At 38.8% G+C, this 18346-nt stretch overlaps 1 protein-coding gene across 6 annotated transcripts in view; it reads left to right on the forward strand.

Annotated features, from left to right (window-relative positions):
• LOC121959156 (calcium-activated potassium channel subunit alpha-1a) overlaps nucleotides 1–18346 on the forward strand; it is a 111836-nt gene that overhangs the window by 36779 nt on the left and 56711 nt on the right. For all 6 annotated transcript variants that reach the window (XR_015774971.1, XM_088069984.1, XM_088069985.1 and 3 more), the window contains exon 3: nucleotides 13018–13079. Coding sequence is in view for 5 of the 6 variants with exons in the window: in XM_088069984.1 (XP_087926110.1) it covers nucleotides 13018–13079 (62 nt within the window). In the remaining variant the exon portion in view is untranslated. The remainder of the gene's footprint in view (nucleotides 1–13017; nucleotides 13080–18346) is intronic.

Below are 18346 nucleotides of genomic sequence, written 5' to 3' on the forward strand. Positions count from 1 at the left end.
ACAGTGTTATTAGTGCTAATTACTGAATGAGCAGCACCGCTAGCTAGCTCCCATCTGATCAGGATAGTGTGCAGTGAAAAGCGTCAACTGGTTTGACCATCGCCACTGGTCAAACATCATACGGTGGGCAGAGAGCACTATGTTTCAGCATGTTAACGCAGATGGTCGACTGTCTGTCAGCAAAGGTAATTGAAAATTAAGTAAAGGGCATGACATTTACATCACAATGCAGCGCTAAAGCTGAGTCAGCAAAGCGCTGGACTAAAAGGACAATAATCTTGTACTTCATATTATTTTGTATTTGTTTCCCATTAAAGATTAACTGGTTAGTTACTGGTTAACTGGGCTATTGAAAGCAAAATTAACCGAAACTGACATTCCTATCATGAATTGTCATATATACTGTATTGATAATCTGTTAAACATCTACAGATGAGGTGAAACAGCGCGATTGTTGACTATCATCTTACTAAACTGTGGAATATTACAAAAACTTTATACTGTGTAGGCGTACTGTCCAAATGAAGTATTACTGTAGATTATTAACTTTTTTTACGTTGCACAATACAAATTTACTGAACCTCAGAACGTTCCATAGAAATGGGCGCTGCAGTTTTATCTGTTTATTTGATGCCAAAACACTGTGCAGAGGTTTTTTATACCATGAGGGAGGATTTTACAACTGTGGACAGTTATCACAGTGATAGCGATTTTATTATTTTATTTTTCCCAGCAACAGTTGTCAGGTAAACAGTAGAAATACATCCTTCACAATCCAAAGTAAGTTAGCAGGAATATGTGCACGCAGGTATTAAATTGGTTTTCTCTGATGAATGACCTTTGCTTTTTTCGGCTTCCCCTTGTTTTTATCTTAGTAAACAGCTACATAACATCAGGCTTAAAGGCGAAGTTTCAATGTCTTCATTAGTTGGAAGTCGGTTTGACCTCTGACTCAGCATCTCTGATGGGTGTGGTCAGAGATGAAACGGAGTACTATTGCACATTGCTGCAGAAAGGTGAGAAGAAGTTTTTCAAGGGTATTTGGTTACTCTTTAAATTACTCTTTAAATGTTAGACTACTTTGGTTTAATATAAGAGAGGATCATCCACTGGGGGTTGTGGTTTCTTTGTGGTTTGTTTCTGGAAAGAAAAGCGGACCAACAGTACAAGCTCCAGTGTGATTTGTTTATTTCTTTTATTTATTTTTGTATGGCAGCATGTGGTTTTAATAGACATTCATACTCTATACGTGTGTTGCTAAACATTTGACTCTATTTAAACAATCCATAACACATGGGCTAAAGTGCATGGTGCAAGTGCATTTAGAGAGTGTCCAACTCCACTTTTGCTAGGGAGACTGGGCATAATCTCGGTGCAAAGTAAGGAACAAGAACAAGGGGGTTGTATTAGTCCTTTAATTAATCATAGATGTATTTTGATTGTAGCATAAATTCAAATAATCAGTGACTCTCCCATTTACTTCAAAGCCAGGGGCCCTACGCCAGGTTCACGTCTGTATACATAGCAGATTTGGCAAAGTGGAGAAGTGAGCTGTTTTCTGCAGAGAGTAATGCAGTAAGAGCAGTTATGTCACTGCAGCAAATATTGTGGAACATTTAGAAAGAAAAGCTAAAAACTGAAGTTATAAACTTGACAGAAAAAAACAGAGTTATGCTGCAACTTCCATTTAAATGTACACAGTGTCACTCTTAATGGGGAGTCAAACAGCAGCTCTGCTCTGCTCTCTGCTATGTTCTTATTTAGAGAATGCACTTATAGAAGTATTTCGTGGATGTAACGAAAGTAAAACAAGGCCATCTCTGCAGTAGAAAGACGCAAATACTGTTGAAATTGGTGCTACATGATCAAAGATAAAAGAGAAAAACAACTAGCATTGGCTTTTGCTCGAAAGGTAGCAAACCTACAACTACCAGAATGTATCAGACCAATAAAAATTCCTGCTAATGGGTGACGTCATGCCTACTTTCACAGTTTGATCGGATTTTGGTCTGAGTTTGTTGGGGAGAGACAGAGTGGCAGGTGTGTCTGTTGATCTGCTGTATACTCTTTGTGTACACAGTGGCAGGGTTGTGACAATATGAAAATATGGAAGAACAGCCTGAAGTTCAAACAACAGCCCCAAGAGCCGTTGAAACACTGCCAAATGACATGATTTAGAGGGAGGAGGGATATCTAGGCCTTAGATGGAGGGAAGTTTTCTACGGTACATTTACATATACTACCCTCTTTTTTTTATTATACAAAGCTGGTTGAAGTAGGCAAAGTATCCCTTTAATATTTTCTTCAACAATGCACCTCCCTGTATGTGTAATGAGTAGTTTGTGTGTGTGTTGTAATCCCCTTTTGTAGGTTCAAGTTTAGGTTTAAGTTACTTTATTTGTACCTGTAGGTGATTCAGTCTGTTGTTTTTAGTACAAGCCATCCATTGACACAGTTTTAGACACCACAGAAAAGATACCGGATAAAACATGACAAAAAGACAAAAGTTTAAGTGATTACAGTGCCCCAGTGCTAATCAAAAGAGCAAATATGTGATAAATACAAATAAAAACACAAAACTAGATAATAAAACCTCAAAATAAAAACAATCTAAAAACCATGAATAAATAAATCATAGATACGGGCTCCACAATGATCTTGTGCAATTTTTCCACAGCTTGTTTACCAGCATGATGGCAGCTGGAACAAAGCTGTTTTTATGGCGCTTAGTTTTACACCTTGGGACAAATATCTTTATCCGGAGGGAAGAAGCTGATACTCACTGTTGAATCTTAGTATCAAATGAATAATGCGCCCATTAAATACCAGGAAAATACTGCACTGTCGCAGTTGCTTTTTGCTGCCTGAAAATAGCTACTGACCTGACCACGCCTCAATTTAAGACCTATATGCCCATGGGTGCACAGATGGGTGCAAGTTCTTACACAGCTTGGGTACAGGCTGGGAAAATAACAACTGCAATGGTCTGAAACTAGCAATGACAGTTGCACTGGGCTGCTAGGTGTGAGATAGAGCCCATTATCTTTTTTGATTTGTCGTTTTTGAACACTGCCAAAATGATGATTAAAAACGGCATATGAGACAGTAAAGGCATAAAGCCGAGGAGAAAAAAAAGATGTTAAGCAGTTTTGGCACTAAAGATGATTCTTGGTGCTATTAACTGGAAAGTTAAGAAAACAAAACATTAACTTAATGTCTCTATGCCATTTCTTGCCATTTCCCAGTTATGAGCCAACAACCTTGTGGTTCATCATGGTCACTCCTCTCCTACTGATAAGTCAAATGTCCTTGATTAACCAGTCAAGGGGATGGGGGAATATCTCTGGCAGGGTCACTGATCCTGCAGCTTATAGACTGAAACAATAAACCCATCCAGCTCTGTGTCCTTCAGCTTTATTTCAGTTGTGAATCACTCGATCGATAGAACAGCTCAGGCATGATCAGAATGACACATGTTGAGCTACTTTCTTACCACACACGTCTGGGGATTATGTAATATATATCATCCTTCTGCTGCTGTCATCTGTGACTACAGCCCATTATGCAATCTGATTGTTATCTTATCTGATGATGAGTAATGTGACACTTTTGTCCAAGCTGAAATTAAGTTTTTCGATTACCATCCAATGCTTTCATATATCTCAAAACGGTGCTGTGTATGAAGCTTCCTCTAATGATAAAACTAATGAAGACAGCCCACTTCAGCCTCATGTCCCCATCATTCTTTTGTTAAAGTGCAAATTGAAACTTAAATGATGTTGGCATAAATCAAAAGTTGCATGTCACTCATTTGAAAGTAATCATCTGCAAAACAAAATTCATTTTTTATTTACGATGGACAACACTTAATTGACATTTGCACTGAACACTTGAGGTGCATAGTGATTATTTTCCCTTGAGTTTGATCCCAATCACAATCGCAGCAACAGTTATCTTGCTTGATAGAACACGTCACAGCTGTCAGTTACTTAATGTAACTTTTTTTGACCCCTTAGGAGCAGGGCCACAAGCTGAAGACACAATATTAATGTATTACTTCATGAAATTGCTACTTTTTGATATTTTGGTGGCAGACAACCCCACTAGATAGACAAGACTGTCTTTGCCCAAAAAAAAAAACAGCTGAAGATGTTGTCTGTGTATGCAATTTATTATGAGCTATATTTCCATTTTTGGTAGGCAGCAACCTTTAGTAGCAATAGTAATTATGACAACAGCAAAGGAGGAAGTTAGGGGATGTAGTATAAAGAGCCACAAAGTCTGCATAAGGAGGAGGTTGGGGTGGTCAAACAAACAGGTAAAACAAACTCATGTACTGTAGATACATGTGTACTTTTTTAAGTAGGTAATGTAACAAATGGATGGATGCATCACACTAAAGCAGAGAAAATAAGCATCTGCACACTGCATCTTTGCAAAAATATTTTTAATGAAACTTCTTGCTGCCTTTTTTATTGTTGAAAAACCCAATCACATACTTTTGGTGCATAACAGTGAGCGTTTAACAATGTTAGTGAAAGTCCGACCGTTTGTACTTGAGCCTGTCACTGGTACTCTCCAGTGGTCATATATATTGTTTTGGGAATAACTGGCAAACAACCTTTTCTGTCATAGAGGGATGAGGACAGTGGCTAGTCTAAAGTCGATCTGTCTTTGCTAAGCTATCTTTGGATTCCAGGTCCACAAGAGGAAAAGTCTCTGAGGAAAATATTGAATTTTATAGTGCGTGAACAGATTTGTTTGTATTCATCACCAATGCTGAAAACCTAAAGTACCAAATAATTAAAATAGCCAACTGCAGAGTAGCCTCCTTGTGGTAAATCAAATCAATGGGCACTTATTTACACCTGTAAGTAATGTTGATATACTAATTTAGACTTCCACCTCCTCTAATGTACAGTGAGTGAGCAAACTCTGGCAGATGGAGCTCAAAAATTGTCCAGATATACTACAAGCAACAAAACCATTCAGGTAGCCCAACAAGCACACCTAAGCAACAGCTTGCTGTTGCTCTGAAAACATAGAGGTGCATGAAGCTTTGCCAAAATAAAGCCAGGGTTTTTCTAACAAGCAACACGTCACTTAGCCTGAAACAATCTGATATTCGCTTGCCCACTCGTTAGTGTAGTGTCCATTTAGGAAGACGTCTTAATGGGCTGTGTTGCCTTCACTATTTATGAGGCTCAAATTATTTTACAGCTTCTGACAGATTTCTCTTTTGTTTTTTGGCAAGGAAAGGTCCCAGGCCCCTGGGTTAACTATTGATGCTGTTTTGAAATATTCTGGTTTTGACCTTTAAGCTGCGAATGCCTGTTTGTCCTTCCCGCCTGTGACCTTGTCAAACACACCCGAGTGACACAGAACAAAGAACAGCTGTGATTTGGATCATTTAATCATAATTTCTCGTTCAGGCAGATGAGGCTGGAGGCTGATTATAAAACACATGCTGGGTAGGTTATACTAAGATCATGCTTGAGGCTTCAGGAGCATCATCCAAGACTCCATTAGTATGCGTGTTGTGGTTTTGCCTGTCGCCACAAGCATGGGGCACATGGAGACACTGCCAGCGAACACAGGTCTGAGCTGAGTGGGAACACAGCTGTCTCATGAAGGCCCAATCTGTCAATATTTAACCATATAATTTACAAGTAGAGAGAGCTTATATTTGCATGTGTGTTTGAAAAGTTGCTGCGTTCATAAACAGAACTGAGGTTTATCTTAAACGGCATCAGGAATAAGTCGGCACAAGACATTTTTAATACATAAATGTTGATAAGTACAGTGCTGAGATTGTTCAAAATAGCCACAATTTTGATACACAAAAGGAGCCATTAGATAATTGTTTACCCTAATCAGCAAAGACCAATAATTTTGATTGACATCCATTTACTGAAATCTAGCAATATAATCAGGATTAGTATTTTAGCCATAAATGTGTTGTCCCATTTCAGGGCTGACAAATACTCTGCGTGTGCTTTAAGTGCTCCAAATAGAAAATTGAGGACCTTAAAGTATCAAAAGGTCATAATGAGGTCATTGGTCATCATCCATCACAGTGCTTGAGTAGCAAATACTGTAAATATGGAAACAGTAACAGTAGGTTGAGATTGTGGAGCTGAAGTTGCATCACAGATGTCCTGTCAGCTGCTCAGGAGCAGGAGTTCAGCACTAATGACAAACAGTAAATGTCTTCAGCGTTCATCTGCAGTCCGTGCTTGTCGGGGCTGCAGTCGATCACGTTTACAGCTGTTGTCGTAAACGTGCTAATTTGCTGTTATCACCCTGGGCAAAGGATAAACTGTGCAGGAGAGCTGTAAACAAAGTCTGGTTAGTGAGGACAGTCATGATGACCAAGGTGTGTCTCACAATCCAAGGCTCATCACACATTTACAGCTGTTCTAACCCACACAGGCATCAAAACAAAATATGTGTAGTAAAATGATTTAGCTGTAAAGTTAAAGAGTGTGCTGATTTGTATCAGTACAGAGTGATTCATAACCAGTCTAAAAAATAATATAAAGAGCTAATAATTACAGTATTTAGTCTAGTGAGAATGTACAGATTTTACAAGGATGTCCTGTTGTTTTTCATGGAGGAAAACATGATTTTTGACTAGAAATTCTCGAGAAGTCACGATAATTACAGGAGGTAGGGAAAAAATGCATAATGGTGCATCAAAAGAGCATAGCCTAGGTTACCATCAAGGACGCAGGTTTCATTGAAGCAAGTGGGGGTATGGGGGTCTTCCTCTAGGACATTTTGAGCCTCAAACAAATTTAGTAGGCAAGGGGATTTTTTTTGTTTGTTTGTTCTTTTGTTACTTTTTTATGGATAATGAACAATTAGCAATTTGTTTCTTCTACATTTACTTTACATTTTACATTTTCTTAACTTGCAAATACACCTTTCTCAAAGTGCTCTGAATTGTTAGTTAACATTTCTGGATGCAAGTTACAAGTAAAATGGTAGGGACATGTTCCCCAGCATCCCCAGTAAATTACACTTATATTTGTGACCCGAACAAATGCATTTTCCTACCACAAAAAATGTCTCTATTAATTAAAACTGAGAATTTGGATCCGACTGCCACTTGCAACTTATTTTTAAGTTCTGAAAAAGAAATCTGAAGAAAAAAAATGGTTTTCCACTTATGTTGCATTTCATATGAAAGTCTGTAATCACACTTTTTAGCTTAAAGATGGCACATTAATTTATTTTTTTCTCCCCTATTGTGCTGTTCTGTATTTTTGTGTTTGGCATTATGTCCAAGATGCCTTATTAATCAATGTGGCATTTGAGGACAGACAGATGGGCTGGAATCACCAGGACAGTCCTCAGGTCATTTTATTTTGGAAAGCAGCTCTGTGTTCCTGGGGAAGCTGTTAGCGGTCAGACAGACTCCCATGACAGACATCAGGTCAGGGACTTCTGCTCCTGTGAACATTTAAGTTGCACAGAGTTAGTGAGAGCTGCGTGAACTGGATGTGACCTGCAGGGAAAACAAGGGTTTACCTAAACAAAGATGACCACACACAGAAATCTCTGGCATCCCACCAATGAGAGCATTGACCCAGCAGTGACCGCACGCTTTAAGGGAACATGGAACAAACTGACCCCTGGTTCTTCTAAATCCTGTTTTAGATACTGTAGCAGCTCATATAGTAACACACCCTCCCTCTGCCGAATTTGGAAAACATGTTTCTATCGTCCCTGAATCTTAATGAGCCCTCATACGATATTCTTTTAATTGGACTACTGCTGTAGAGTTAAATTAACTTAATGCTCTTAACACAGTAAAAGCATCCTTGGCTCATTTGCTTCTATAAAATCCTCTGTCTCTTTCCCCAACTACAAAAGAAAAAAGCATATTCTGAAATATCAGTGATGGATGACACGACCTTGGACTTTGAGCTTGCTCCCCACAGTAAAAGAGATTTTTCTGGCCAAGCGAAGTTCCCGTTTCTTTGGCAGGTTATTCACGCTGCTTGATGGTGAGTCACACTCCAGGAAGAGTGGAGGAGCATGAGTGGGTTCTCTGTAGGTTGACTTCTGAATGCTTGAGACTCGCTGGTGCTCCCTGCAGAGCAGTGACATACTGTGCGTCATAGACAGGATCATTTCGTGGTGTTATAATCTGTTTAGAAAGTGGACCCGGAGGAATAACTATTCAACATTTCTGATTACCAATATGATAAATGCTTTTGCAAATTTTTCAAAATACTTTTAGCCATCTATTCTAAACATTTCACAGCTGAACTTTATTATTTAGAGAAAATAATTGTCTTGTTCTCTGGGGTTGTTTTTTCAGCCAGCCTCATTTTCTGAGTTTTTACTCTTTCTTGTTCTTAAATGTTGTAGATTTAAGATTTAAAGGGGCAACTCATTGCCAGAATCCAAAATATCTGTTTTCCCGCTTACCTGTAGAGCGATTTATCAGTCTAGACTGTTTTGTTGTGAGTTGACGAGTGTTGGAGATATTGGAGATATAGAGATGTCTGCCTTCTTTCCAGTGTAATGAAACTCGATGATACTCAGCTTGTGGTGCTCAGAGCGCAAAACAAAACAACAATTACTCTTTAAGTTTCATAAAAACACTTAGAGTAGTTTCCTTCATGACAGTGACCGATCTTTATTACATTTTTATTTGACATATTTTTCATTTTCTGTGATGTCCTTCTTATCTTGTAACTGGCAGCAGCATCAAATGAAGAGCATAAGCGTATGTTGTCAAAAAAGGATGCAAATTGGACCGAGTGTGTCTTGGCAGCCCTCGTGGTCCTCATGCAGCGGCCTCTCCTCCCTGTGAGTCTGAGCTCACTGTGCCTCCTTGTAGCTGAAGCCATCTGCCAGCAAATGGCTGAGGGTGGCTGAAGATACAGATGTGATGCATCATTATCCGCTGACTGAGATGAATGATGAATGCTGGCACCGTCTGCTGTCACCTCATTGACAAACCCCGGTCATGATTGGCCCCCCTCTTTGTTGCAGCGTGTGTGTTTTATTTACTGCCATCACTGAATCTCCTTCTGCCGGTAGCATTAGCATTTCTAGGGTTGCACCAACATTGTTCCCAGTTTCTAAACTGGGATGGTCAGAGGCATAAAGAGATTTCCTGGCTTTCAAAGAGGAAGGGTCGATTAAAAATGCATGTGGCTGCTTTTTGTCATTGCGGAGCCATCAGTGGTTGCTGGTTGACAATACAATTTCACATCATGGAAATGAATTAGGCTGAGCTCATTCATTATGGATGCTCATTGGTTTCTTGTTCAGCATGGCTATTGTGTCATTTCTAAATAGATGAAAGCCAGGTAGGGTCGCAGATAACCTGGTAGTGTATTTCAGGATGTAAAACATTTGTTCTGCTGTCTGGCAGAAACCTTTCTGGTCGTAACTGTGTCTCTCCGGGTCGAGCCCTCCTCTGCATTAACACTGACTTTTACAAGGGAAAATTAGGACATGCATGCAATAGTGTTAATGAGATGCTGTGCTTTTTGAGTATTAAATATCAGTTATTAATGCACAATTAAAGAATAAGGTGTATTCTAACAAGGTCTGGGATGATAAGCTTATCCCCTGAATTTATTCCCTCATTTCCTCATGATCGATATGAGTTGCTTTTTTTTCTCTCTCTCCCTTTTTTTTAAAGTATTGCAATTCGATAATGATTTATTATTAGGATTGTACTCGACTCAGATATATGTCGAATTGCATATGGCTATTCAATACAATTATTCTATTATTCCATTTAAGTTTTAAAGTTTAAACAAGGTTCATGAGACCTTTAGTGTGACAGCTGCACTCAGATCTATAAAATTAAGTTTCTTCATTTCACTTTTAAGTAGAAGAGAGAAGATAATGTTATCTCGAGGCCTTAAGCTGCAAAGTCTCTCCTCCTCTGTGCCGCTGCATCATGTCCGCAACTGCTTATACCAAAGACTAGTGTAAAAGTAAACAGCGCTTACACTGCAGCAAAATCTGGGGATGAGAATGTCCCCAGAAGTACACCACACAACACATTAACTACCAAAAAAAACCCCAATAAGATGAGAAAGGCCTGCCGAACTTGAAGAAATCTCAGTTGACTAAGGGGTCAACTGATGATTTGAATCTCTGACTTTCAACGGGCAGGCTTATTTATTACTTATTGTGTTTTTTTTTGTTTTTTTAAAGACCATGGGAAAAAGTTGAATCATATCCAGAGAATGTATATAATGAAGGGTATTTCCAAAAGCAGTTCCATAACATTTTAGTCAGTCTTTCTGACTTGTATTTCAGCAGCATCATATACTGCATAGAAAAGATTGTTCACTGCTGCCTTTGACTAAAAGGCTTTTTACTTTTTAAATTTTATATTTTACTTCGAAACTCTGCACTGCAACTCTTATTTCAATATATGTGTTTTTATATTTTTGGGTTTTTTCTGTTGTTTCCCACTTGCTGTTTTTAATCACCTTTTACATGCTTCTTTCATAATGTTTTAAATGTGTTTCCTTTCCCCCTGTTGTTGTATTTCAATGTTCTGTGTGAAGCACCTTGAATTGCCTTGTTGCTGAAACGTGCTATACAAATAAACTTGCCTTGCCTTGCCTTATTTTTAACAACTGTATTCCTCTAAAGCCCTTGCTCTGTATGAGGTTTTATATTAAATAAACATAACTTACTAATATGTTCACGCACAAAAGAATGAATTTTTTAAAAAAAACCTTTTTAATGTAAATTGCTCGTGGCAGCAGCCACAATATGAAGGATATGAGATATAAGGATATGAAATCATGTTATTCATAGATTACCACAATAAAAGCGGCAACTTTCTCTCCACCTTCTCAGTTGAATTGAACCAGGGTTAAATGTTAATGGGGATTTTTTTTCTAGTCGACCAAATGCCTAAAAGTCTTTTTTTCTTGCCCTCATACAGACTGTTTTATTTATTAGTGACTAACAAGTTTCGCCCACATTGTCTGATGCCACACAACTGAACTCCTGTATGCAGGATAATTAAAAAGCGGGCTTCAGTTTCAACTCAGCTGCCTGATCACGACTGTGTATGTGCAACTCTCAACAGAGAAATGATTTATTTAATTCTTTTTTACAGCTCACCTAATTGGACAAGTGAATTGCTCTGTTTACTTTCCCGATGTGGTATTTTACTTGCCTGGGGCAGTTGGGCAGTCCTCACTGTTGAGCCCTGTGTATCGATTCAGGCTTTAAAAATTCAATTAAAAACTATAAAAAATAAAATAAATCGAACTACTTTAGTGATCTGTTTTTTCCCCTCAACCCATCCCAAACAGCTGCAAACATGTTGCATTGCAAAAATATGAGATGATTAACCTCATGAAGTTTGTGACGGTTTAGTTGCTCTGTAGCCTACTTTGTAATAACTTTGCTCTAGTTAGATAACAGAGATTTTTGTCGCCTGCCCTCCATTTCTGATCATCTTCCACCTTTTTCTCTCGTTAAACAAACACAACATGACAGCAGTCAGTTTTAGTGAGTGATTCTGAGTGACAGTGGCACTGTGTCGGGGGACAGCACAGGTTGGTTCCCCACAGGTAACACTGATCATCACCTCAGGCTCTGTTTGACCCCTAAATATCTAGATGTTGATTTATCCTTCCCATTTAATTGTCTGTATTTACAGTTTAGTCTCATTTCCTGTGGTATTCGTTTCAAGTTTCACTGGAGCTCTATCAGTGTCAGAGCTGTCACCTGACGACTCTTTCCTTTGTTTGCTAACACCTCCCGATCTCATGTTTATTACCCTGCAACCTGCCTCCCAGTCCGCTCTGAACATCTCTCAGCTCACTCGAGGCTCCGGTTTATTCAGCAGCGTCTCCCCCTGCAGAAAGGCAGAGTGACAGAGTCAAAGCAATGCCCCGTTTTTATTATTGTGCTGCTCCGCTGTGGCCACCGAAAGCTTCGGGCTCAGCCGCAGCCTTCCTTGTTTGTGTCTGTGAAAGCTGAAGCCTTTTCTGTCACCTCGCCCACTCTTCCGCTGCCTATTTACATGATGAGCCGAGCTCCTGTGTGTTTATTTACACTGTCGCATATACAGTAACTGATAAGTCTGTTTGTGACACTGCTGTTCCAAACTGTGACTCTTTCTTTTTGGTTTATATAACACAATTATAACAGGCTGACGAGATGTATCAAGGTCTGCCGATGCTCATTAATAGGCATTAAACACTTGCTACACACCTGGAAACGCATTTCTCCTCTATTCATTACATTTGTGTATTTGTCCACATATAATTTAACAGTTCAGCTTCAGAGAACATAAGCTGTAGAGTGAAACATATAGAGCTTCAACAGATTATTTTTTTTTTTAAATCTGAATTAAAGAATGAATTGCTTAGTTTATAAAATGCCTGAAAACAATGAAAAATGTCTTGTTATGTTAGCCTGCGAGCTGAGGAATTCAAATTTAAACAAAGCAGGAAAAGAAAATTGGAATTCTTAAGATTTTTTAAATTAAAATAAAGATGCTTACTCGATTAATAAAATTATTAAATTAAAAAGATTAATTTTAAATGTTTTAAATGTTTTAAAACATCCCAGACTTCCTATTTTCATCTTATATTCTGTGTCTGTCAGTGTATTTATTCAATTCTTACTTAAACTGTAATTTGCTAATATTTTCTTTACTTCACCCTGATCCATTTATTTTTCTGGTCTTAAATCACTTTGTAACCTGGTTTTGAATAACACACTTTAAAAAGTATTTCCTAAAAAAAGCTTTTTAAAACAGATAGTTTTTGGAGTTTGTTCTTTGTAAACTCTTCCACATCACTTTAAATATTAGAATAAATTAACTAAACAGGTCGAATGCATTAAGCTGGTGTCCTCCTTTTCCCATTTCCTGTACTGGAGTTCAAAGCATCCAAAGATTAAACATCTACTGTCTGAACTAGTTTTTGTATTAAAATATATTTTGGATAATTTAGCAGTGTCATAACAATTTGATTAAAATGTTCCTTTTTCCTCTTTTTTTCTCAGGTGGTGCTCGTGTTTGCTCTCAGCATCGGAGCCCTTGTTATATACTTCATAGATTCTTCTGAGTAAGTATTATATTTATATTAAAGGGACCTTATCGTGCCTGTTCCTTATTTTCTGTCATATATGTAAAGTTTAAATGTCAGATGTTCATATTAAACATGGCCAAAGTTTCACATAATGAGTAACATAAGTAACATATGTAAAAATAAGCCCTGTGAGCAAAAACCTCAGGCTTCAGACTGTTCTGAATACTGTTCCCAATGTCTTTTTCTACTTTTGAGACAAGCTGACATCAACCTGTAATGAATTTCTTTACATGGTCATCTGCTCCAGGCACACTACTGCAAATGTTTACCTTTTATATATATTGCTACATGTAGCAGCATGCTAACATCATGAAACCTGTAATCTTGGTTGCTATTGTTGCAATGTCTCCCTGATTTCAGAGTATATTTCTGCTGGAACATTTCCAGTTGTGAGGATTTTGGGTTTCCAATCTTTCAGTGGAGTTTTTTTTTTTCAGGGTAGAAAGTGCCACTTTACTCCATTACAGTTATTCACTGGCTGCAGTGATGGTGCAGAGACACTGAGATACAGAAAACCTGGAAACAGGGCAGACGGGGGCAGACACAGGACACATGCCCCCCTTGATATTTGGAACTTGTGCATTCGTCTCCCCCAATAAAATCAAGAAAATAGCATAGGACTTTTATTTTGACAAAATTAATTACATTTACATCATAAATTTGATGCAGAAAAGGCAAAAACCGGTGCATGAATTTTCACCAGAATGGAAGAAAGTTAAGTGTTTGATGCTAAAAACTTTATGGCGGAGGATCCTTAAACCTTCCCATTTTATATTTACCCCCTCACCCCAGCTGAAACAAAATTTATGCCCTTGCTTACACGTGTTGTTGCCAGAAGTAAAAAGCTAACGTTAGACTATAAACAAACTACACCACAGTCGCATGAGTTAACATAGCAATACAGCCGTGTTTGGTGTGATGATGTTCTGCAGTCTCATTTAACCACTTGTTAGTAACCTATTTTAACCCATGTAAAAGCTTCAAAATGTACGTATTTACCTTTGTATTTAATGTCCTAGAACAAAAGGCGAAAACCTCTTAAGCTTGTGTCAACCTCTGACCTTGTTTCAGGCATCTAAGCCGAAGTGCAAAATTGCTTACTCATTTCCACATTGCAGGACTGATTCCTGCAGCGCTCTGTTATGCTATGTGGTCATTTAAAATCCTGCTGTTTAAATGATGTTGCTTCAGTTTTAAAAATTGAATGAAACAAAGTGTATATTTTTCAGACATTTATGATTTAGATCAGTGTCAGAGACCTCAGCCATTAACTGGGTCCTCATAAATCCTCCTATAATGCACATACTGTAGTTCCAGACTTAATTACATTGAGTGCTTCGTGCTCTGTATATGGTGTTTGAGAGCACATACTTGCTGGCTGTTTATATCCAATCTGCTTTCAGGTAAATGGCTGTGAGCTTACCGGTGAGCTCTGCTAACAAACAGCCCGTGCTCACAGATGAAATTTGCTTAATCTCTGTAATGAAGGGATCAGACTCTCAAAAAGGCAGGAAGGACCCAAGTTCCTGTTGAAAACCAATCACCGTCGCTCATCGAACTGGAGGAAGCGGAAGAGCCTTTTAGCTCCATGTGTGACAGTGTGCTGTTACAGCAGCCTGGTGGTGTTTGGACAGGATGTGCCATTAAGAAGTAGAACAAAATACACCAGGATAAAAGCTTTTATCAAGCCCCAGAGGGAGTCTCCGCTCCGCTGGGAGTAATGTTAAAGCAGACAGTAGAAAATGGGCTGTAAACTTGCGTAATTTGGCTCAGGGTCCTGGAGGCAGGCATTCAGGTTATTTGTTATTTCATAAGACGGCATACAGCTGAGGGCTTGGCTTGCTCTGATGTGGTTTGTGGGCATGATCTCATTTCATTAACTGGACAAGCTCAGGTAGAGTTACATCCTCACCAATGCCATCTGTGGCCTCCTGTTCTCAGAACTTGTTTGTAGTGACGCCTGATACCTTTTCACCTGATGAAGGATGACCTACAACCTCTGTCTTTAACCTTTTCACGCTTAAGAAAGGGCATTGTTAGATACACAATGAGGTATGATGCCGCAGCACCTGTTCGATAACTTATATTCATATTCATCTACAAGGCTCTTTGTCCCACTTTTTATTCAGTCTTGTCCAGGTCTTTCTATTATTCACACAGTATTTTTTCACGACCTGTCAGTCCAACAAGCCTAGTACTTAAAGCCAAAGAGCAGCCAGTTAGCTGCTCTCTTGCGTGCTTCTAAGTGGCAGCAGACTGTAACAGATACAGCCCTTCCTGTAATTAGTCCTGCGGGGCTGCTGAGGCTGTCTTATGACGGACAGACTGACCTGGCTGGAAGCGACACAGAGAGAGACGTCAACGCAGCAAGACCCACTTAGATTCATAGAGAGCTCAAGATATGAGCTGCACAGAGAGGAAAAAGCCAGTTAGGTCTCACAGGGAGTTTTACTTCTTAAAGTGGTGTCTTACTTTGCATCCATGTAGCATTTCATTTGTAAGACAAACTGTTCTTTGTTTCTTGAATGTTAAAGTAAAACTGAGTGTCATACCTTAACATTAAGTGCCGAACAAATTGAATATTTAAAGCAGATGGAGTAGAAAAACACCACAACAAGCTGACAAACCAACATTATTATTAAGGTCTCAAAGTTAGCTAGACAGATCCAGTATCACCATATGTAGTGTTTTTCTGACAAGCTCATGCTCTTTGGTTGTTTTTGTCCACCTGGTGTCCAAAAGTAATGTAACTTTTGAGCTCTGTTTTAGTCTCCACCAATCTCTGAAAAAAATTTCTGTCTCTTTTAGCTGCTCAGTGTTACACTTTATTCCTTAACTAGCCACTCACTATGTTGGTCTAAGATTTGGTGCTGGGCAGGGAGCTTGCATCAACATTTTTCCACTCCCAAATTGTCAAGAAGAGATGCTTGGTCCGTGGCCCTACCTTTCAAAAGTGACACTCTTCGTACCTCTCCTGCAACAAAAGCCCACCGTGTCAGTTTACACTTGCTACATGCAATATCTTTTCAAATTAGACCTCTGTTTTCAAAGGAAATACATATTTTCTGCTTGTTAAATTCTTACAGTCTCAAAATAATCGCAAAATGTAGTTGAAAAACTTTAGGTTGACATATGTCACGTGACACGTCAGTAGTGTAGCATGCCTCACATACTAGCACACTGTGTTATTAAAATAAGTTGATGGACATATGGCTTCCCAGAGTACATGAACAGCGTGCTCCTGGGTGAAAGCTCTGAGGTTGTTTGATCTAGTCACTTCCTCTCAACCACCCCCCCATAAGGACTTCCTCTCTCTTTATACTGGTAGTTACTTGGAGCATGAACAAATGTAGTCGCCTGATACGTTTCATGCTAAACAGTGTCCAGGTGCATCCGTTTCTGTCGCAGAGGGCTACTGACCAAGTGTTGATTTTTAATGAGTTTGGAGTGTTGGGATGTTTTGGGGTTTTTTTTCCTTGCTGAAAACAGATTTCTGATGCATTTGGAAATGGTTTAAACAGCACTAAGCTTAAAAAGCAATGTTATTGTACGTTTTGGGGCTGTAAACCATAACCATGAACTAAAAGAGGCCAACTCTGTAGAACTGCAGTTAGATTATTAGTTAATTGTTAATGAAAAGAAATTGAATGATTGTAAATGGAACTGTAGAAAATTCTTGCACGAGTCTTGTATTAACTCATTAATGCCTTTGGGTTTAAGAAGTCTGACCCAATGAAAATAATGATTTTGTTGAAAAAAACTTGCTTATATTCCTCAAACTAAGGTTTTTTTTTTTTTTAAAACCTGTTTAAAGTTAACTGCGTAACCTTTTACCCTCAGTGGATTCAGCTTTTGTCAACCATTAGGTTTGTAACCAGCAGCGCCATCAGACAACATTAAGGTCTCCAACATGTGAGCTGGTCTGTCGTGTTTAATGTGAATTGAATGAGGGATAGAGAGAGACATCAGAGCGACTGTGGGCAGGGACAGTTTGTGATCCATAACAGTCCTCCTCCAAACCAGGTCTACTTGAACTCAATTACTCAGCACCGCAGGTCTGCCTCCACACTGTATGGTCTGTCACCCTGCTATGACAGGGATTTGCCGGGCTGATGTGTCATTAGAGTGAATCAGGGCAGAACTATCCAACGTGTTAGGGCTATTCTTAGAGATGGCTTAGAGAAGACTGGTTGACAATTGAGTGCAACAGATAAGTTAAAGTTACCAGGTTTTGGTTGAATTAAAGAGAAGAAAACAAATATACAAAACTTAAGTGCTAAGAAGCATGCATCAGAAAGAGGAAAACATAAAGTAGAGAAAAAAAAGAGCAAACAGTTGTCTTCACATCATCAGATAACTGTGTGCATCAGTTGTTTTGTAAAATACAAAAAAGGCAAGACTGTGATTTTCACCCATAAATTTGCTCTTCCTCTGCATTAACAGGTTGTGCATTGTTTTGCCTTAAATGTTCAAAAGTTAATTACAACATTTAATTTTCTTGCGATCATAATGGCCTCAGGATAAACATCCAGAGGATTTGCACACAATATTAAGAGGGACTTCTTTACTCATTCTCTGACCAATTCATTTCAGCACCTTTTATAGAAAAAAGCACCCAAATGCAGTGCAACAACAAGTTTACACTTGACGGTTAAAAAAGTGCAGCCTAGCTCGAGCAATATACCATCTGCTGATAAGGATTTTTATAAATACTGCCTCCATTTAATTCAGGATGAGACGCGACGATTGTTTGACGCTGATGAAGATATGTGTCCTTCTCATCTCATCCGTGACCTCCTGATCGTAAAGTGTCAGTGCTGTGCATCAGATCGGTTCAGAATAATCCCTGTGGTATTGTACGGTTACCTCATTCCAACTCCAGGAGGACAGTGTTTTATCAAAGGGAGTTTATGAGATTTTTTTTTTATTTTACATAACAAAAGCAATTTGCTTTAATCCGAGTGGTATTAAACAGCACAGGGGAGATTGTTACTGTTGAGTGATGTGGTCTGCATCAGTGGAGCTCGTGAATGTGAATGTAGGGATCCTGCAGGGAGGAGACTAACAAACAGGCATGAAAACAAACTAACTTAATGTATGAGAGGGACCTGCTTGGCACTAACATGCTGCAAGAGACTTGATTCACAATAACCTTTGCTTTAATGAAGTGGCTCCCAACCTTTTCATCTTGTTAAAACGAAGCAATATCTGTTTGCTGCTCTTCATCAACGGTCGCATATGTC

The sequence above is a fragment of the Plectropomus leopardus genome, chromosome 19, assembly GCF_026936395.1.
Source record: "Plectropomus leopardus strain MGB_pleo_1.0 chromosome 19, ASM2693639v1, whole genome shotgun sequence".
Classification (NCBI taxonomy): Eukaryota; Metazoa; Chordata; class Actinopteri; order Perciformes; family Serranidae; genus Plectropomus; species Plectropomus leopardus.